A 22,231-nucleotide genomic window follows, 5' to 3' on the forward strand; every position below is an offset into this window, starting at 1 on the left:
CAGAACAATTAGACACAAGGACAGTTTTTTCCCGAATGCCATCATTCTGCTAAACAAATAATTCCCTCAACACTGTTCAACTATTTACAAAGTCTGCACTGAATTATTTGTTTACTATTAACCTTCTCATCACTCCTTATCACCCATCCCCTCCCACTTGTGACTGTATGACTGTAACTTTGTTGCTTGTATCCTTATGATTTATACGGACTGTTTCCTAGTATGATTTGATTGCTTATTGTACCCTATGACTATTATTAAGTGTTGTACCTTATGATTCTTGACTCTTGACAAATGGATCTTTTCTTTTATGTACACTGAGAGTATTTGCACCAAGACAAATTCCTTGTATGTCCAATCACACTTGGCCAATAAAAGAATTCTAATTCTAATTCATACAAGCAACAAGTGATACATCATGATCATAATCACTATAAAGGTTGCTATGTGAATAGTTGTAAGCTGAGGACTATTTGTATTTTCTTCTATGCATGTATATTTTAAGCACATTTCCAACATTTCCTATTACAGAAAACCCACTGTAAATATATGAGCCCAAAGCCATCTAAGAAGACATAAAAGCTGGCACATCAATCTCATATTTTTTGTGTAACCTCTAGAATCCCCATCTTTGTCATTACTTAAAAGTCCGTTAACCTTCAAAGAAAACAGATGGGTCCGGATGAGGAAAAGAGCTTTTTGGATGGGGTCCACTCCATCCTCTCTTCTAAGAGGCCCCTCTGGTGCCCACATCATTCTTTTTTGACTGACCACCTTGTTTCTACCTAGTTTGTACTACGTGATGTTTTGTTTTTGCATGTACAGGTAGTCCTCAACTTACAACAGCTCATTTAATGACCATTCAAAGTTACAACGGCACTGAAAAAAGTGACTTATGACCATTTTTCACCCTTATTATGACTGTTGGAGCATCCCCAGGGTCACGTGGTTTACATTCGGATGCTTGACAACTGGGTTCATATTTATGATGGTTGCAGCGTCCCAGGGTCATGTGATTCCCTTTTTATGACCTTCTGACAAGCAAAGTCAAAGGGGAAGCCAGATTCGCTTAACAACCAGGTTACTAATTTAACAACTGCTGCGATTCACTTAACAAATGCAGCAAGAAAAGTTGTAAAATGGGGCAAAACTCACTTAAGAAATTTCTCATTTAAGCAACGTATATTCTGAGCTCAATCATGATTGTAAACCGAGGACTACCTGTAGTGGATTTTATTTTATATGTTTTAATGCAATATTCATCTTTCAGTGGGCTCTGTTGTAAACATGCCAGAGAGCTTTGGCTATTGGACAGTTTCGATTATTTAATAAATTAATGAAATAAACACAACAGCCTGCAGTAAATGGCAAAACAGTGAAAGCGTAGCTCTGCCCTCCAGAAGGTAGACATGGTTTGAGCTGAACCATTTGGGATTCAGAGGGTAGCTTAAAGTGCCCCAGTTAGGCAACAATGTGAACTTTTTAAATATTTCAGCAATTGGGGCAATGTTAGTACAGTCTGATCAGAAGAATTCTTCCCTTTTTTAAAACGAGTCAAGAGACAGATAGGAGGAATTGCAGCAATATCACTTCACGGTCCCCTGTCCAACTTAAGGTTTCTCTGTAGGAGATGACCAGGCTGAGCCCATGGGTAGGATCAAACGCATCATTAGTCATGAATCCCTTTGCTCTCAAGAGATCTAAAAGAGCCTACCTTGAATTCCATTGATTCTTATCTACTGCCAATTTGCTTTGACTGTTAGTAGTTCAGATTCTTGTAAAGAGCTTCAGCTTGCAATAAATATTTGCATCTATTTGAACTGCCTGGATTGCCTGATTTCCCTGGTGCTAAGATGGGTGGGCTGCTGGGGGCTCGCAGAGGTTCAGGAGAACCCCCAGCTAAGATTCTGTGCAGTTCTGAGAATCCCCCAAATCCCACTCCTGGCTGGCCCCACCCACCCTGCCCCTCCCAGGAGTCTCAACGTAACCTATTTTGGATGCAGCTAAGTGCAGGGCGCATGTGGGGAGAGTGAAAAATGGGCCTCCCGGAAGTTCAGGAAAGCTGGAAATGGGCCCGTTTCTGGCTTCCAGAGAGCCTCCGGAGCCCGGGGAGGCTGTTTTCACGCTCCCAGAGGCTCGAAGAAAGCCTCCGGAGCCTGGGGAGGGCAACCCCCACCCCAGCCGTGGTGTAGGAGGCTGACTAAGCCACACCCACCATGGTCACACCCACCCAGCAATCAGGCAGAGAACCTTTTGCTAAAATTTTGGAAGCCCACACCTGGATAAGTACAATTTCTTAGCTTACAGGTAGCCCTCAACTTATAACCATTTGTTTAGTAAGTCTAAAGTTACAGTGGCACTTTAAAAAGCGACATAACCATTTTTCACACTTACAACTGTTGCAGTATCCCCATGGTCAAGGGGTCAAAACTCAGGCACTTGGCAACCGGCATGTATTTGTGACAACTGCTGTGTGTCCAGGGTCTGTGATCTCCATTTGTAACCTTCCCAGCTGTCTTCTGACAGGCAAAGTCAATTGGGTGGGGGAGCTGGATTCGCTTAATGACATGATTTACTTAACAACTGTGACAAAAAGGTCATAAAATGGGCCAAAACTCACTTAACTGCCTTGCCTACCAACAGAAATTTTGGGCTCAATTGCGGTCATAAGTCGAGGACTAAACATGAAATGGATTAAACAAAGATGTACCACTCAACATCTGTTTTTCCGATTTTCATGTTTTGTCGTCTCTTCAGTGTCTTGGAGAAGGTGATAAATATACTCTTATAATGAATGTACAACAGATATGCATTAGAAACAAAGGATTAGCATGAGAAAATGCAGCTTTATATTAAAATAAATGGGGGAAAAAAAGCTTCAAATGACAGAGATAAATGCAGAAAAGTTTCAGGACTAAGTAGGACATTCATCAGAAAAACTCGGGGCCATTTAAGGTTTAAAACAGCATTCTATGCTCCAAACTAAGAACCAGCTCATTGTTCATGTAAGAATATATATGTTTTTTTCTAGCAATTTCTTTTTTGCTGCCTTTTTCCCCCCTTCGGCATTTTAATCTAACAATAGGAATATTTTATTAATCAAAACTCTTAGTGGCAGTAATGGTACTTTTTATTTATTTCAGGTTTGTACCGAGTTTTTTAATTTAGTATACCATAATTCTTCAATTGTGCATCTCTCATCTAATATAAACATTTCAAGCAAACTAGTTAACATTCAAGGCAGGTTAGCAATCTACAGTTTCTAAGTACTTGTAGAAGATTCCTACATGCAGTTTAACCTTGGCTGGATGTCAATAGTACATATAAGATATAAAGATAGTCAAATGATTAGTCTCCAAGCAGGAAATAGCCAGCTTGTTTTTTTTAAAAAAAAACTAATAAAAGATGGTACGAATTATACCTATCTGTACATGCATCAAGAATCCTGCATCTAACACCGTGCTTTAGGCCACAATCCTGCACAATCCTTACTATGCTTTGTAGTAAATACAATTGAATTTAGTGGGACCTGTTGCTGGACAAGATTGCACAGCTTAAATGGCATTATTCCCATGACAGCAACTACGCAATAATCTCACCGTGTTCTATCTTTATGAGTAGTGTTCCTGTTAATACCAATTCAAAGGAATCGTCTGCAAAATTGTGGGCTGATAATGTAACACCTTTGATTAACACTCTTTCTCTCTCGTACACAGTCACACACCGTTGCGTTATTTCAGGAGGTGAAAATATCTCTGTAAAAAAACAGCAGTCAGATATCTCTAGTTCTTTGGGTATCACTTATCTTGATCAAAAGTGTGTAATCCGCAGCTCCAATTCTAACTAAGAAATCTGAATAGGTGAGCTACCGTTGTCTCCTTCAGAAAAATTACATTTTTTAAAAAAAGTTAAGGAATTGTGCTGTCTATTCACACGACCTCTTGAGATGCACTTGATTTAGACAGGTTTATGTCTTCCTTACTGAGTCCCAGATGACTGGAGTTTGTGAACTTTCTCTCTCAAGAGAGAGTTGTGTGAGAACTCTGGAAATACATAGGTCTTGTATTTCCATAAAGTTTTACGAATACAAGCAAGCCTCCTTCCCTGATATTGAAGTCAGTATTATGATTTTGAGAGGATAATATGTTTAATGATCTAACGTAATAACACAGAAAGGTCAATTCATAAGTATGCAATAATAAGTGAGAGTGTTAGCAACCCGAGGAAGCTTAGAGGCCTGAACCCAAACAGAAACATTAATTTCCTTATTGAAAGAGGTTCAAGTGAGCTTTGTGTTTATCTTAAGACATGTTCCTCTTTTTTCCCCTGGATACCTAGTTGTCTTTTTATTTTCAAATAGAAAAATACAATCTGAACAGGTGGCAGTTCTTCACTGATTTGTGTCAGCTCTACAGAGTAGATCAGACTAAGAAACCCGTGCTGTGTAGGTCAGGATTACTTTTATTGTGTCAGAATCATGCAAGTCTGAATTTGCTTTCCCCTCCCTCAGTTTATCATTGTGTGAGTTTAGGAGGGGCTTGTCAGACACATTTCCTTAAGTTCTTTTCTTGGTGGGCTCAAGCCCCTCTTATCTGGCCTTGCCTTGCCTTGCCTTGCAGCTCTTCACCCTGGTTTCAAGGCCATTCCTCCTTCCCTCTACCTTGTTAGTACTTCCTCTGCCTTGTTAGTACTTGGACAGGACTCATCCAGGACTATAGCTTAGAAAGAGATTGAAAGAAAAAAGATAACTTAGAAGAAGACAATGGCCAAACACTTCTAGCTTGTGCCATGGAAATTATGGGGATTTGGCCATGAACTCACAAGGATCATTCAGGGGGGAGGTTGACCTCTTACTGAAGCAAAAGCTAAGTGGAAGGAACCAGCAATGCCTTCTACAAGAGAAAACACACAGCACCCTCATTGTAGGAAAAAACTATTTAAGGATAAAATACTCAGCTTGCATGTTTGTATGTGTGTGTGTGCGTGTATACGTTTCTTTGCAAAATGTCTTTTCTTCTTTCTTGCACCTAACATTCATGAGGTAGAACTCAATTCTATTTGTTTAGAAAGAGGACAAGTTATTGTAGGAAAAACACAATGAAGATATACAAAAAGATGTATTGTATGCAGCAATTGTGAACAGAAAAAAGAATAGAAATGAACCAATGCCTTTCCCCTAAGTTCTAATGTTGTAAAACCAAGAAAATTGGTTTCACAACATTAGAACTTAGGGGAAAGGGATAGGTTTGGTTCATTTCTATTAAGTGCAGAAAGATTCAAGATTACAAAAGGAATTACTTCCATATATAACACCTTGTTAACCTATTGAAGCACTTGGTATGAGGTGGGGTAATGGTTATCAATTTAGATGTTTTTAAAATGGGATCAGACAGATTCATAGATGATCCAGTTATACATTTACCTTATCTGTAGGTCACCCTAACCAGTTAAGACTTTGGATAATTAAATACAAAGCAAAAATAATGCAAAAAAAAAAATAACAATGTCAAATTAATTTTAAAAATATCATCTGCACACATACACAGTATCTAGGACAAACACATATAATTGTAGCAAAAGGTCAGTGGAAACGTACTGGCAACACAGCTTGCAAAATGCTATGAGAGAGACGGAATCGGTGTAAGATGTCCCAGAGCTTGGGCATCTCCATGAAAAAGTCCAACTATTTAGCTCTTACAGGAAAAATCACTTCGGCCAAAGTGGTGCCCGAATGTATACTGTTGCTGCAACAGTAGAAGGTTTTATAGACAATGCTTTGAATTAAGCCTGGAATCACCAGGGCGGCAACTTTAAAATGGGTGTTATTCTGCAGTGGTGGGATTGTCGTACCTGCAGCATGAGGCACCACATTGTGTACCAAGGCAGCCCCCCACTTCCCATGCAGCCTCTACTGTACATTACTATAGTCTAGCTGCTGGTGAAAAAAATGTGAATTCCCATTTCCAGGCATCATGGCCTGGATATGGTTGGAGCTGGTGCATCAGCTGAACATGAACAAAGGCCCTCCAACAGCTTCCACCTGCAGTTTAAGCAGAAGCCAGGAGTACAAGTTGAGTTGGAAACCCTATCCAGGGAAACTACAAGGACTGATTACTGGGGTGTTCAGATGTTTTATTGACTGAGTTCTCCATATCTAATCCCTAAAAGCCAATTCATGCTTTCCAGCTCAGCCTACAGTGGCATAATGTGTATTTAAATATCAAACATTTCACTCCAAGCCAATAGGTGACCTCTACCAACAGTTTCAAATAGAGATTAAACAACAGGGGAGAGCACTGAGTCCTGTATTATTTATACCAGAGTAGAGCAATTAAGGATTCATCTCCCTCTGTCCCCAGCTGCTGACTGAATCCACAGATTGGAGAGAACCCTCCATAATATCGTGTGCTGTAGCCGGAGGTGGATGGGTGTGTTTTGGGGGGGGTATTGTTTTTATTTATATTTTTTGTATCTTGCGTTTTTACTGTTTGTGTTGTGGTCTGCTGGCGGCCCGCAAAGCTGGCAGCAGAGTCGGACAGTGGGGAGGAACATAGGCCAGTCCTGGAGTCTGTAGGAAGGGCTTGGATGAGGGATCTGCATCCGACACAGAGATGGAGCCAGGGCCATCTGAGAGTTATATGCTGACTCCGGAGCCTCCAGAATCTGAAATCGGTGAGGCAGAGGAACAGGGGGACCCTGTTCCCAGCGCGTGCTTGAATATCAAAGAGAAGGCAAGAACAGTTAAGACAAAAGGGGCGACTCGGGAGTAAGGCTTGGAGATGATTGGCCCCTCCCATAAGACATAAAGGAGGAGCAAAGGGACATGAACCTTTGCAGGAAGAAATTTTGTTTGTTCTGATTGATTTAAACTCTGAAGCTCCATGTTGACTTTGTGCTCCGTTTGGCCTTCTACAGCTAAATGGCACAAGACGCCACAAAAGCACTTTGCCCAAGTGGCAGTCCAGACCTGGACAAGTTTGACTTTTATCCTCTACCCACTCATCCCCAATTTATCTAATGGCATTGCATGCAAATTGTTCCACCCATCTTTCCAGAAAAGACAGAAGTCTTCAGATGCAATCAATGGAAAGAATGGATGCTTCACTGTCCTTACCATCAGTATGCCAACTCAAATATGAACTACTACCAGTTTTGGTCACCTCCATTCCGTTTTTCCATAAATGTTGTTTTGGATGTTATTTTGGTGCCTTAATTTCTCACAGTTCCTCTCCATTCCTTATACCAGATTGTTCAGGAAGACCCAATTTCAGCCTCTGGGGAAAAAGATCTCCTCGATGTCGAGGGCCACTGCCCTTCAGAGAAAGCAGAGAGAAAAAGTCTGGTCTAATCCAGCCCTTGCCCTAGTCACCAATAAACACCAAGGGCAAAGAGACATATAAAAGGAGTTGGGAGAATAATTTTAGAATTAATTAGAGTCAATTGGGAAGCATTGTTCTTTTACCTAGTCAGGCCTTAAGACAAACAAGATTGAAAAGATTTTACCATGAGATAAATCCAGGTTACTTCTAGATCCATGCTGAGCTATGTTTGCTCAGTCATTCACCCTTGCAACAATTGACTCATGAATACCCATGATCGTAAGTTCCAACGAGGAAGCACTTCCATTAGTGAATCCTAAAGGGGAAAAATCCCCCCTTTGCCTGTTATACCTCAGCAAATTCTTCTCTAGGAATTATCTTGATCTTCTTAGCCCACATCTTGTTCTTTTTTTAGGTCAAAGGTCTCTCTAGCACTCCAGTCCCAGCCGGCCTGTGGAGTCTTTTTTGCAAAGTAAGCTTTACCTTCACTTCTTGACCAGAGGTTACACAACGCCCTTTTTGTCTCTTTGGCCTACCAAGGAAATAAGAAGTGGGTTCTTTTCACATCCAGAATGCAAACGTTCTTCACTAGCTTTTTCAAAGACATCTCCATAGTGTCCACCTTTGTAGATATGGAACTGCCAAGAATCCATTCTGTCTCTGGGCTGAAAAGACCCCTGAACTGTGGGATACTTTTTTCTTATATCTTTCAATCCTTCCGTTCTTTATTATTTATACAGCTCTGAAACAAACTTTCTTTTCTGACTACCTTTTAAAAATTTATCTGTTGATGGTTCGGGGCTTTAGGAGGGAGTTTTGCCTTAAGCCAGGCTTCTGACAAACCAAACACCCTTCTCTCCCTCTGACCGGTCTTCCCGCATGCCTAGATTATGAGCACTTTCAGATTAGAAACTGTCCAAAAGGAATTGGAAAGTGTCATTAATAGATCTAACTCAGGTCAGTGCTGCCATAGCTTGCCCACTGATTCTCAGGGGACAAAGTCACTACATGAAGAACATGAGGACAAATTAAAAGGCTGCTCTTGGATTTTCAGTATCAACTATCCCTCCAAGAGTCTTATATACTTGACTTACAACGGTTCATTTAGTTACCGTTTGAAGTTATAACGGCACTGAAAAAAGTGAATTATGACCATTTTTCACACTTACAACTGTTGTAACTTCCCCATGGTTATGTGATCAAAATTCAGACGCTTGGCAACTGATTCATATTTATGATGGTTGCAGTGTCCCGGGGTCATGTGATCACCTTTTGCAACCTTCTGACAAGCAAAGTCAATATGGGAAGCCAGATTCGTTTAACAACCGTGTAACCAAGTTAACAATTTCAGTGATTCACTTAACGAATGTGAAAGAAAGGTCGTAAAATGTGGCAAAATTCACTTTACAAATATTTCACTTAGTAACAGGAATTTGGGCTTAATTGTGGTGGTAAGTCGAGGACTACCAATATATTTTATATACAGCCACAAAAACCCTAGCTTTATGGGAGTTAATTCAGGCAAAGATGCTGTTCTTACAATATTGTACAATCTCTTAAAATCTCCATACTGCAGTTTTGCCAAGGGGGTGTTACACACAAACGTGTTCCAACTACCCATTTTTACCCAGGATTTTCTGATAGCTCAGACTGTATCACCAAGGAAAGGTGATATCACTAGCCCTTCCCGGTAGATCAGGCAGCAATACATGCGGTCTCTTTGTTGCAGTCAGTCTGTGTTTGGGGGTATATGTTCTGTGTATCCAGATTAACTTGCTTTTTAAACTGTTTTATAGATTTTCCCTTCAGGGGACCTGATACACAAACATGGGGCTTTGGAGATGAGGTTTCGATGCTGTCACCACAAACTAGCTACACTGAATCATCTTTAAATTAAAATTAACTTGTTGAGAGTTCATTGACTGGGTCAGCTGAGCCCTTCCTGATATTCTAACCACCCCCACCACTCACCATTGACCCAGCTAAGTAGGTTGTAAGAGCAAAACCAAGCATGGCTCTTACATAAGCCCAATTCATATGGCAACCTTATACGCCAGAAAATTTTGCCCTGCAGAGAACCAAGGACTAAGAAAGAGAATCTATATATACAAAAGTGAAATACCACTCACGCATCATCACAAAATCTCCAGAACCGTAAAGCGTACAAACTTGAAGCTTGGCACGTATCTTCCTCTTGGCTTCTAGGTGCTCACTAAGAAAGGATTTTTTGAAATGAACATAAGAGCATTAGTATTTCCTATATTATTATTAACACACACTGATGCCGAGGAGTTCTACTCCCTCTCCCCACTGGAAAAGAAATCTGTTCGAAATGCAAAACACAAGCAGAGGAGAGGAGTTTCAGTTTCAGAGCAGCAACCAGATTTAGTATAGAACAGTTGAGCTAAGCCATCCGCAGGCTCCTTGCTGTCTCCTTCTTGCTCACACAGCAAATACTGCTTCAGTTTCCAAACAGCCCTCAACTCTCTTACACACTGACAGGACGCTAGCCAGATGAATACTGATGGATGCTGGTAGGCAGAGGCACAATTTTTTTCCCTTTATTTTCCTCCCCAAAAACTAAGCCCGATCACAGTTTTGTAGCAAAGTATGGGTATCGAACTAGTAGTGTTATATAGCCAAGGTAGAGAGCACTGGGAAATCTGTTCTACAGAGATGATTGGGAGATGGTCATTCCAAGGCCCTAGAGTAGACAACACTTAGGAGCTGTGGATCAGGGGTTTAAGTTGCAGAATCCAAAAGGACCTCGTTCGTTTTCTACCTCTACTCCCTGATCCGAGCCTTTGAACAAAACAGGCAACCCAGATTCTATGTTCTCATTTTCTAACATCTCCTTCTCCTCTCCAAGAGAGGGTATAACCTGGATGGACATGTCATTGGGGCAGCTGCTTCTTTCAGTCTAACAGCAGCATCAAGGTTGAGCTTGATCCGTTCTCATTCGCAGTAAAGTTCAGGGCTCCCATATTTTGAGAGCAGTGCAAGGGTGAGACAGATGTAAGGAGATCCAATTGCACACTGTGACGTTTTTGAGGTCGGGGAAAATGGGTAGACCTTATACCTATTCCCTGCCCTCTTGAGGTGGACCTCACCACATGAACAATTCCTCCTTTACAAAAGAGGATATTTGGCTGGATATAGTGTGGTTCATTGAGGTAGTTTTGAATCCTGGAGTAATATACTTTAGAAAAGAATATTTGCAGCTCAGGGTTGAACCGTGGAGTCCTCAGTGCTCCCTGAGCTTGCTTGTTTTCTTGCAAATGTTTTCATTATCCTGTCAGGGAACACCATCCTGATGATGTTACCTAGTTGAGTAATAAAACTTCTGCAAGGAAACAACCAAGCTCAGGGAGCACCAAGGAGCCTCTTTAAAATGCTGTGGGAGACGTCTCCTTAAGAGTATTAGGCATTATGTCATGGATTTCCCCCGATAGGAAGCCAACTTTGATACCGTTGAATCCCGCTGAGAAGAGCCTTGACTTCTAATTGGTGCATGAAAGACATGGTAATTCTCCTTGAAGCATAATTTTTTTCCTCCAGTATGTTCGTGCGAAAGACATGGCACCAAATCTTGTTGCTCAGCACAGCAGAGGGAATGTACAAGGCAGCATTCTCAGGAGTACTGGCTGCCTATGCCCATATGGATGCATGCCTAGGCTTTCTTACAACATGCCTAAAGCAGACAACAGTACTATGTCTCAGCTTGTTATTGGTATACGTTTGATGTTCTTCTGAGAAATGTGCATTGCAGTTATGAAAAACAGAGACAGGCCACCACAGCAAGCTTTCAGGAAGGCGACAGGGTGGAATGAGAGTGATCCAGTATGTAATGAGGTGCAAAGGTGTTCCTTTTCGTAATTTGAATCCTAGGATGCATTACCTAATTGGACTTGTTTTACTTCCTCAGCAAAATGTGTGTATTTGTAATAAAGCCTTGTTTTGCTTGTGGAATAGATGGAAATATAATTGCTAGAGAAACGTCAGTGCTCAGTTTGTGTTAATTTGGCTCCTTTCAGAAGGAATTCTAAATGTTCTTATATTTTGAGCCGCACCATCATACAACAAAGACATCATCTGTCAGGCAGAAATGAAAGAAAGATATTTCGGTAGCTCTGATAATTCAGGAAGATTCTGGGAGGAAAGACAGCAGAACGCGAAGACTAAATAAACAGCAAGGCAAGTAGCATCTACATTTAAATATTATGTCCCAGGATGCATAGGCTCAAAGAGTATTATTTTAATAAGCAAGCATCTCCTTTGTCTTCTCTCATCAGAAAACAGCGCAATTAATATTATTCTTGCTTATTCCCTTCAGACTTCCTGGGGAATTCCCAGCAACGTCAGTAGAATCATTTCTGCTCTTTACATTAGGGGTTCTTTTTAAAGAGGTACAACTTTCAAATTGTTGAAAGTTAGATCAGAGGAGACAGAAGCTATGCATTCAATTTCCTCTTTGTAGGAATATCCAATCCTTTTTGTTCTGATTGAGAAAAAGGACTATAAAGCAATAATCTAATGTTGAATCTGGTTTGCTAAGAGAACACCAGTCCTCAAATCCACCTTCCTTTCTTTCTTTCTCTTTCTTTCTTTCTTTCTTTCTTTCTTTCTTTCTTTCTTTTCTTTCTTTCTTTCCTTTCTCTTTCTCTCTCCCTCCCTCCCTCTCTCTCCCGCCGTCTCCCCCTCTCCTTCCCTCCCTGACTCCTTAATGACCCATGACCCTGGGTGGCTTACAAATAAAGAACAGCCTATAGAGATATGAATAATAAGTGACTTTGGCTGCCTGGAATGACAATAGATCCACCCATTTAGCACACATAACAAACACGGACCCGCAACTACCCTATCATAAGGCCCGGGACAACAATCACATCTTTAATAGTTTCCTAAATATCAGATAAGTGGAAGCTGCATGAATCTTTGGGGAAATGTGATTTCAGAGGGCAGGTGGCAGAACAGAGAAAGCTCATAAAATGGCACTGTTTAATCAATAGGCCCACTCAGCTTACCAGATGGACAAAAATAATTGGAGAGAGGCAGTCTCTCAGATAGCCGGGCCCTATGTCATGATGAAGGCCTTTGAAGGTGATAACCAGCTCTTAAATTGCACCAGAAGCTAACTGATAACCTTTGCAGCTTGCAGAACAGTGGGGTCCCATAAAGCATATGATGCTTCAAATACTGTCTGCAACGCTGGATTCTGGAACAGCGATAGCAAGCTTTACAGTAATCCAGTCAAGCAAGGCATGAATGGTCATGTGAACCACAGACTGAAGCCCACGTTGAGCTCATCTGCTTCATGATGCAAACATTGGATGCATCCCTTGCATTGGATGACTTGGTCCTGTGCCAGTTCAGAGGGATGCCTAACTTTGAGAGCCCTTGCAGAGGGAACCAAATCAGGGCACCTCCCATTAGCATAGAGCAATTCCCATTGAAATAATGTGAGTTCAGAGGCCATGCTGGTTCCTCTCCCACTATTGGCCTCTTTCTTCATCGTTTGCCTGTCTGAGGGCAGGATTTATCTCACCACCTTAGCATCTCTTGGCTGGGCCATAGACTTAAGAGGTTTGTCAACATGGACAGCCATCATGAAGCTCTCATAAAAACCTGCTACTGCCTCATCAGCTATGTGGCAGAGAGGGAGGGCTTCATACAATAGAACATAACTTTTCCAACCAGATGTCCTCCAGATGTATTAGGATTACAACATGGCTGGGATTCTTAGAATTGTCCGGCCCACCAACTTATCTGTTAGGATAAACTTATGTAACCTTTGTGAAGAGCACCACCACTTCCCAGTATGTGTACATATGGCAACGTCAAAAATCTACCCTGATCACGTTCAACTCAACAAGCAAAGTCTAAGCTAATTACTGAGTAAGGACATCTGCAGCGGAGGAATGTTCTAATGATCTGAGGGGATTTGTTGAGATTTATGGATCTGAGGTGTTTATTTCTGTGTGAAGGCACAATACTGACAGACACTTAGTACATGAGAAAATTTGGATGTTATAGAGGTTGCCCTTATTAATATACTTCAGGGCAATCTGACTCCTGGTGAAGTCCAAATATTTTTCTTGAGGACAATTTCCAGAAGTGGCTTGCCAGGACCTTCTTAAGGCTGAGAGAGTGTGATCAGCTTAGAGTTACCCAGCTGGCATTCATGCCTAAGGCATAAATCTGCTCCTCCTGGTTTGTAGCCTGGTGTTTTTAACTCTTAAGACTACACCGGCTTTCTTTTTTAAGCTGTGAGCTATGTTGAATTCTGAAAGGGAATTTGGAGGAACACCCCGTACCCTGAAATCAAAGGTCCTCCAGTAGAAAACACAAATGCCGCCAAAGCATCTTCTCCCTCACATTGCCATTTGAGAACTGTTTGCAGCATTAAATAAACGTAAACAGCCCTCATGTAATGTTAGCCATTGTGTCTTGCTGTTTATGAGGTAGCCGGAAGACACACACAGAGAGAAGCCTACAAGGCGAATCCTGTAACCAAAGAACAACTGATCTCAATTGTTTTGCCTGCACAAAAGAATGACAAGCAGAACAATGAGCTAGCCAGGGTCAAGTATTTCAGAAGGGCTTGGAGACAAGAATGATTAACCGGATGGCCACAGAGGTCAGCAGAAGCAATGGATGTTCGTGACAGAAAGTGGGCAGCCAAACCAGGAGAGCAAGAAACTGCATTCATTTCTCTTTCTGTGTTTTTTCTCTGGCAAGCAATGAGAAATAATTAGAGTGATGTGAGAAGGGCTCTGACTTGGGAAGAGATCTTCAACTGGGAGTACTTGAATACACAGCCCCATTATCTCTGCTGAATCCTACTTTTTGACTTTTTCAATTCTAGGGTACATCCAGCGTCAGCAAATGCTGACCAAGAAGTTGGCTCCAGATGGGAATGCCCTCAATTTTATTTCTTCTGGGATGCCACAATTCAGACAAGCACACACACACACACACCCGCCAGCAAAACTAATCTATTGTATTTGCATAAAAGTGATGACAGAACAAGAGCTCAGGGTAAAGGATGTTTCCTTTAAAAAATAGCCTGGGCAAATGCTTGTCTTGATGGCTCACAGCACAGGAGAGCATCTCCAAAGCTGAAGGACCACACTAGACTCGCCAAGCTGTAGAGCAGCAAAAACAGCTAAGAAAAAGAACTATTTCTTTGTCTCAGCTTCTGCTTCCACCTGAGTTGTTGCCAATAGTTTTCATAAGAGCATTTTCGGTTTTTTGTTTTTTTTCTCCCTTCCCTTCATCCTTGAAATAGATTTGAAAGTGTAGGAAAAATGGCTTCACTATTGATGACTGTTTCTTTTCACTCCAGTACATTGATCTTAATCCAGTTTTATTTACCAAGCAGTCCCCCAGACTGTATGGTTCAGGAAGATCAGATTGCTTTGTGCAGGCCTAACTGGGATAGTAGCACCATCTGGTCTCTTTTTGCCAAGTGGTGAACAAACCAGCACCTTCTGTTCCACTCCAAGATTGTTGTCCTCAAGGACTTCTTCATCGTAGAGGAAAGTTCATGTTGAAGACAGCGGCGGGAAAAATCAATTCCTTCATACCAAAGCTTTACTTGCTAATCTTTGCGAGTTCAACTGCTGTTCAAAACAGTGGGCTAAACCTATTCTGTGGAGTCCTGAGAGCAGATTCTCCAGAAAAAAATATTACTGGTGCTAATATTGAAAATGCCTTCGAATATTTGTTCATATGTAGACAATTTTCACCCTCCTAGTTGATTTGGCACATTAGAATTGCTTCTGTTCCAAAACGTGCTATTTGATTGACTCTATCTAATCTTGGCTTTGAGCTGTGATCCACCTGCAGGTTGGACATTAGGAAGAGAAAAAATATAACAAAAAGGCTAATCTGTAAGATGTAGGATGGCCTACAACAGATGTGATGCTGACTGTGCTTGGTTGGAGGCAGCCCAGTGCAAAAAAAGAAAAAAAATATCATAGGCTATACCAAGGAAAATAGTTATGATCTCTTAGTAAAACAATAAAGACATGTATTATAAGGATCTTTAAAAACTGGGATGAACTAAATCCATATGAGGCAAATAATGAAATTGCAGAAAGATACTTATAAAGCAGAAACATCAATCTGAGATGATGCTAGCCAGCTAGCTATTTATGTATATATTGATCAAACCTGAAGCACATTTGGACTATTTATTTATTGAATCTGTAGCAAGTCTGGGTTATTGAATAACTATGCAGATAGTTCCTTAAATAACAACCATTCATTTAGCAACCATTTGAAGTTACAACCACACTGAAAAAAAGTGACGTGATTGGTCCTTGCACTCAATGACTGTTGCAGCATCCCCGCAGTCACCAAATCAAAACTCGGGCGCTTGACACTAGGATGTATACAGTAGTTGCAACATCCCAGAGTCATGTGATCACAATTTGCGATCTTCCCAGCCAGCTTCTGACAAGCAATCCATGGGGCAAGCCAGATTTGCTTAATGCCTACCCGATTCACTTTAACAGCTGCCTTATTTAGAAACAGTAAGCTGAGGACTACATGTATAGCAAGTTTGAATTTTTTGCAAGAGTTTTAGGCTTGTGCAGTTATGAATGTACTTTACCAGTCCTCCAGTCTTGTGGAAGGACCTTGTTATTGCTTACTGTGATAGGAAATATGCAGTTTGGCTTGGGGTGGCGATGTTTCTAATCTTTACCATTTTATTTTTTTTGGTTTCTGGATCAAGTGAGCTGTCTGTCAAAAAGAAAACAGATTCCTGAAAGGTACGCTGGAACTCTCAGCACTCCTAATAGTAAAGGGCCTTGAATCTGACAATCCTCCTTTAGTCTCATTCATTTGTTCTGGGAAATTGACAGTGGCAGCTGTTTTGGGACAGACCAACTCTCAATGCTCGAAGTATATGTCCCTTGGCCCCCGAGTTTTGAGGATCCCTGCTCTTACTTAAGTGATCTGAAAAAATACTTGATCTTCTGTTTCATCTTTATAATGATTCAAAAACTGGTTATTTCCACCTTTTCTCCCTTTTATTATTTGTGGCCTATCATGATGAAAAGCAAAGTACCTCAGTTTGATATTAGGCTATTTTAGCAGACCCTGCCTACCGTTCCATGGGACACAGATCTTGATTGACTTTCTTTCCTTTTGTTCCTAATCAACCCGTGGAATCATTAGTTTGCCAGTCGCCTCTTCTCCTTGCGAAGGGCAACTTGTTATTAAGAACTGTCTCCCTTTGCTCACTCACTGTTTCTATTAAATTTCAAAACCTATTTCCTACACCCCCAATCCTCCTCCATTAATTGTAAAAGCAGCTGCAAAAATGGAAGGTGGGGGGGGGGAAGAAACTGATGCAGCACAACTAAAAAGAAAAAAGAAACAGCAAGCAACGATCTAATGCAGCATGAGATTAATACTTCAATACTGCTCTGCCCACTGATTGGTAGGATGTGAATGAGGATGTCACAATGGATTGCTTTAGTCAAAGACCCTCCCTCCCTTCTGCAGCAATTTAAATGTAGCAGAATAAGCCGTCGATCTGAACATTAGGTCCTTGGTGCCTGTTGCAGGTTTTTCTATTCCATTACAACTGAAGAGCTGAGAAAATTCCAGCAAGTTAACTATCAAGGAGCAGGGGGGGGAGCAGAATTGGTAGAGTCCCAATTTAGGACACACCATAATGCAGATTTCAACCTTTACAGGATTAGATGTCTTCGAATATCATCTGTAAATAGATTCACCTAAATAATATGTAAATAGTCAGTCAAGCCCTTGCACTGAATTGTGCCTACAGGTAACTTGACACTCTTGCAAAAATAATCAGCAGCACATCCATTCTATGTGTGCTCTGAATAGATCTAATAGAAGCAAGGCGGAAGAAGGTAGGAATGGTTCATGAGTGACATTTAAGTTCAAGGTGTGATGCAATCGGGCCAGTGTGTTCCAAGGAGATGAACTGAGGACCAGGATGGGGAACGAATTAGAGGTTCAATTCTGCTTTGTGCAATTAAAGACTGTTCAGAAACAAGCAAGTCACCCATCTTCTACGATGTCCACCTTCATGCCCTTGATACAAGAGTGGCTCTTAAATTAGCATCATGAAAGGAGAAACAAGTCGGCAAAAACTGAAAACACCGATGAGGTTTTTGAAACCAGGCTGCCCTCAGCCGGCAGCTGGTTGCTACTACATTTCTTGTCTTGTCTTTTCTTTTTTTAAAACTGCTGGCAACCTTCGCTCATGCTGACTGTCGTGGGCGCCTGTCAGTGGCGATCAAAGAAGTGTTGTTCTTCTAGTCAGCTATGGGCTTGAATATTCTTAACTTTGACTAGAAGCCAGGGGATGTGTATCCTCTCCTCTCGCCTGCCAAAGGAGGACTGGTTATATGTGACAGAACACATAAAAACATTTTCTCCATCTGTTTCTCTCACAGTAGCCATAAATATTTAGCTAATCGCAGAGTTTGGGTAAGAGAGCTGGTGCTTGCTGGATGGCTGGGATTTCTGTTCCCAATATTCCCAGCTAGCACAGCCAGGAATGTATGTAAGAGTCCTAGTCCAAAGCATCTGGAGACACTCAATTGATTACCCATTTATTTGTTTTTAAAACAGAACAACTCTGCATGGGTCACAACAAATTTGAAACTAGAAAACCATAAAAAGCCATAAAACAAAAACCAAACAACCAGTGCTTCAGATGTCCTTCTAGGATGTCTCAACAAGTCTCCACAGGCTATCACTCTATGCAGTATCTGGGCAAAGAGCCAGAATCTTGATATTCTGGGGGAAGAGATGATGGATAAGATGTGTCAATTAATGCAGCAACTCCACAGAATATAATTATTTATAAAGACATAAAGCTACAACATAGCTGTTTATTAATCTTGGCTGCATAACATCAATCCCAAACAAAATGTCTCATAGTTCCTGTCCACAAATGTAAGAAACAGTTGCTCCCTCAATGAAAGAGAGCATGGCAGTTCTCTGGATTTGGCAGACAAAATGAGAGAAAGAAAAAAATCTTGATAGTGATTAAAGGCCATGCTTATAGAGAAAGAGAGATGATGTTCCAGAACAGTTGAGGTCCACCTAATACATCAAAGGCACATCTCTTGGACCCATAAGGTGTGTAACCAATGCAAGTTAGGTTACATTTTCCCACCATCACCACAACTAAAGTTACTCGACTGCTATTAAGAGAAGTTTCATGAAGGCAACAGCACAACAATCTAACCCAATTTGACAAACTGAAGCAGAAATAAGGGTTCAAAACACTAATTGGAGACTAGCCCACAACAATACAGCAGCCAATAGGATTTGGACATCCCTACCTAGGGAAGACATGCCTGTCTATTTTTTCAGCAAGTACAGTAACAGGACATAAATCATGGGGCACTTTTCCCAACTTTATCCAGATAACTTTTTGTGTGGAATGTGTGAACAACCAACTTGTATTTAGAGCTATGGGTAACTATCCAACGGGATATAGCAATCTAGATGGGATAGAAGAACAAGGTATTAAAATTTTAAGACCCTTAAGGTTAAGTAAATGACACATATAACAACAGGATATCTGTCAATATTAAATGTAGTTCTTTAGGAAAAGTGTGTTTGTCCCTCATGGTGGTACTCAAACACTTTGGGAGAAATTGGTGAGACTGGAGATACAAAAAGTTGATGGGACAAGACATGAAATATTATTTAAGATCTTCCTTTTATGTGGTTCAAATTCTGGTCCATCCATTTTCCATTTTGCTCCTCTAATTTTCCAGATTTTGTATATCAAAACAATTGAGGAAGATTCTGCAGAGCTCCAGCAAATCAGACCTTTGAATATCAATATTATCTCATAGGAGAAAACAGAAGTATCTTTATTACATTTCAACCAATGTCTTCATACTTCCTTTCCTAAGTACTGATCAGCTACTACATACTCATCTGCCAGTGCCAGATTTAGCAATCTATCATTTGGAAAAAGCTATTTTCATATATTACCATGGCAATATCTACATCCTTTCTTATTTCTTGCTGAAAGTGAAATCAGGTAGCATGAAGCATACGGAGTAGTAGAAATGTGTTAAGCAGAGAGGCATGATGATAGCCGATTTTTTTAAAGAAGAAATAGAACATGTGATTGGAAAAGGGTTCACATCTCTCTAAAGACCACTGTCCTTCCCCCAGGTTTCCAAAAAAGATATTTAGCAAGGTTTCCTAAACCAAACCTCCACTTTTGAATTGCCTCATTATTTGAGGCAATGTCCAAAATTCTTCTCCTGTCTGTTTCATGGACAAACATACATACTACAGAATATTTCCATGGAAACAGTGATGTAATTCAGGAGGCAGATTGCCTCTAAGTAAAGGAAGAAGGGGGACCAAGAGAGATGGTTCGAATGCTGGTTTTCCATTAACAAAAAAGCTTCTGATTTTCTGCACCTTAAATACTGAAGAGTGGGAGATGTTATGGAGCCAAGTGAAATGGAGGAAAGAAATGAGAAAGACAACATTGAATTATGCAAGTAGAAGCCTAGTTGCACAATACTGGATTCTGCCCTTTGTAACATAGCAACTGAGGCAAATATAGAAGCATTCTGTGAAAAAAAAATCAGTAAAATCATCAAAGAACATAATATATGTAGTAGGTTTACTAGGGAATTGAATGACCCTCACCCCAAATTTTATTTGAGCCTTAGACATTCAGTTGATCAATAAATAAATGTCACCTAATACTAAACACTGTCTTCAGTATCTCACATTAAAAAACACAGGTGGCAAAATGAGGATAAGACTCTGCTACCACAAAGACAACGATACCTGCTATCATCCTTGAAGCAGACAATAGTTGACTAGATATTGGAAGAAAACATTTGTTAACACAGAGTAAGAACAGAACTTTATAGATCTAACTTGTTTTATGCCCTTTTCCCCCTGCATGAAGATCTTGTATTCTTGCCTACGGGACATAGCCAGTAGAGTTTAATGCTGGTTCTTGTCTTCATTTGAGCAGGTCCTTCTTTTTATCTATGTCCTGGAAGGCCACCATAGGGGCCCAGAATGCTGACGACCTAATTCAGTGGGGTTCTTCTTATGTTCTAAATGTCATACAGCGCTAATCAGTCACTCTGCTCTTATAACTGCATTTTCCAATTGACACAGCGTGACCAAAACTTCATCTTTAGTTTGCGTAGTTTTTTCAGTAGGAATTCTGTAAGGAAACTTTGTTGTCTATCCTACCTTGTCAAACAAAGTACCCTCTTCTCCTTTTTGGGAATTTTTTTTTTAAATTTCCCTTTTTAAACCGACATCCATGTGAAGTATGGAAGGTGGCTAGCTAAGGCTCTCCTACTGGCATTATTAAGTGAGCAGGAATCTAAATTAAGAGGCAAAACAGGCATAGGCTGGGAATCAAGGACAAATAGATCAATACTACAAAAACAAGCATTCAAAACATAACACGGTACAGTTATTTATTGAAATACCAGAAAAGGCCATCGATGGGGAAAATAGGTTGGACAGGAGGAATTTCCATTTAGTAAACCTTCTTGGTAGATTTAAAAATGCCACCTACAGGTCATTCCAGCCAAATACAAGATGCAGTACAAACCATGCAATTAATTTATGACCAAGAAGGGTAAAAGCATGAGATGGGATGTTTCTACTTCAGTTCTACCCCACCACTCCACACAGAGCTTGTCAGGGAATGACTTTCCAAATGAAGGAAATGAAACACAGACTTCTGGTGAATTATAAACAATTATAATACATTGCCCATGGGACTGGAAAAGGCTATAAAACGTCAAGTGGAAGATGAGGGATGTGTAGAATGGTACATGGTGTCAGATGGTGATGCGTTTCATTAACGGTACTTCCTTTTCATTTAATCAAGGGAATACCGTCCTCCTCTCTCTTTTCTTGAACTGAGGCATCTTTAGTTGCAAAGAGTAATTAGCTCAAGCCCAATCAAATCTGCCACAGAAGAACACTCATGTAACATATGAGCAGTGGCTACAGAAAAAGTTGAATTATTAAAGGGATTTTTTTTTTTAAAAAAAAAGTCAGTCCTCAAACCTGGTATATCCAGCAAGAACTTTCAATACCAGTGAAATAAATAAACACATGAACGCTGATTCTGAACTTAAACTGCCGAAAACAAATTCGACTTGCAAATTCGACTTTCACTCTATTTGAAATATTTATGAATGGAATTTCTAATAACCTCTGGGGACATTAGGCTTCCCTGCCTGAATATATATATATGTATATATATACAAATTATTTTACAATAATTCCCTTTTGGCTTTTACAAGTGTAGCCAAGAGTAGCCACTGTAATGCAAATCTTCTTTTCCACACCCTATGCAATACTGCAAGTTTAGAACTATTATTTAAAATAATCTTATCCATGAATTACAAATAATAAAGTACTCTGCATATATAAATATTTCTAGCAGATTTTAGAATGTACATAAAAGATTCCCCCCTCACTTTGAATAAGCCCCCGCCCCCCCAAAAAACCCCATGCTTTCCTCCAGATCACCGCTGTTTTAATAAAGCTCTGTACATGGCGAAGCCCAAAACAGCAAAGACTGTAGCACCAAAACTTGCTCGAAGCCAAAAGGTAGAGCTCTTGAGGTCTGCCTGTGTCACGTGCCTGAAATACAAAGAATATTTTTTTTTAAAAAAATTAACAAATATTGAGATATATACAAGCATCAACATGCGTAAGTTCACTTTCAGAGATCTGCTATGTACTCTTTTAAGACATTTGTAAACTAAATGTTTTTAATGTAATGTAGGGAAGTGAATGTTTTGCTCTGTCTATTTAGAAAAGAAGGATTATATTTCAACTCAGCTAACAGGTCAATTTGACTGATCTATAATTCCATTAACTTTTCACAGCAAGGTAAA

At 40.4% G+C, this 22,231-nt stretch overlaps 1 protein-coding gene and 1 long non-coding RNA gene across 6 annotated transcripts in view; both read right to left on the reverse strand.

Annotated features, from left to right (window-relative positions):
• Window positions 1–17,904: 17,904 nt before the first annotated feature.
• Window positions 17,905–20,666, reverse strand: LOC148127051 (uncharacterized). The gene is made up of 2 exons (XR_015741883.1): window positions 20,559–20,666; window positions 17,905–18,104 (listed from the first exon to the last, which is right to left on the reverse strand). It is a non-coding gene; the product is annotated as an uncharacterized LOC148127051 (long non-coding RNA).
• Window positions 20,667–20,777: 111 nt separating this feature from the next.
• Window positions 20,778–22,231, reverse strand: part of RHOT1 (ras homolog family member T1) — a 50,180-nt gene continuing 48,726 nt past the window's right edge. For all 5 annotated transcript variants that reach the window (XM_026711254.2, XM_026711253.2, XM_026711256.2 and 2 more), the window contains one exon: window positions 20,778–21,974. In XM_026711254.2, the coding sequence (XP_026567039.1) occupies window positions 21,857–21,974 (118 nt within the window). In that variant the 3' untranslated portion in view covers window positions 20,778–21,856. The remainder of the gene's footprint in view (window positions 21,975–22,231) is intronic.

Source organism: Pseudonaja textilis, chromosome 2, assembly GCF_049901715.1.
Source record: "Pseudonaja textilis isolate UNSWEBS1 chromosome 2, rPseTex1.2, whole genome shotgun sequence".
Lineage (NCBI taxonomy): Eukaryota > Metazoa > Chordata > Lepidosauria > Squamata > Elapidae > Pseudonaja > Pseudonaja textilis.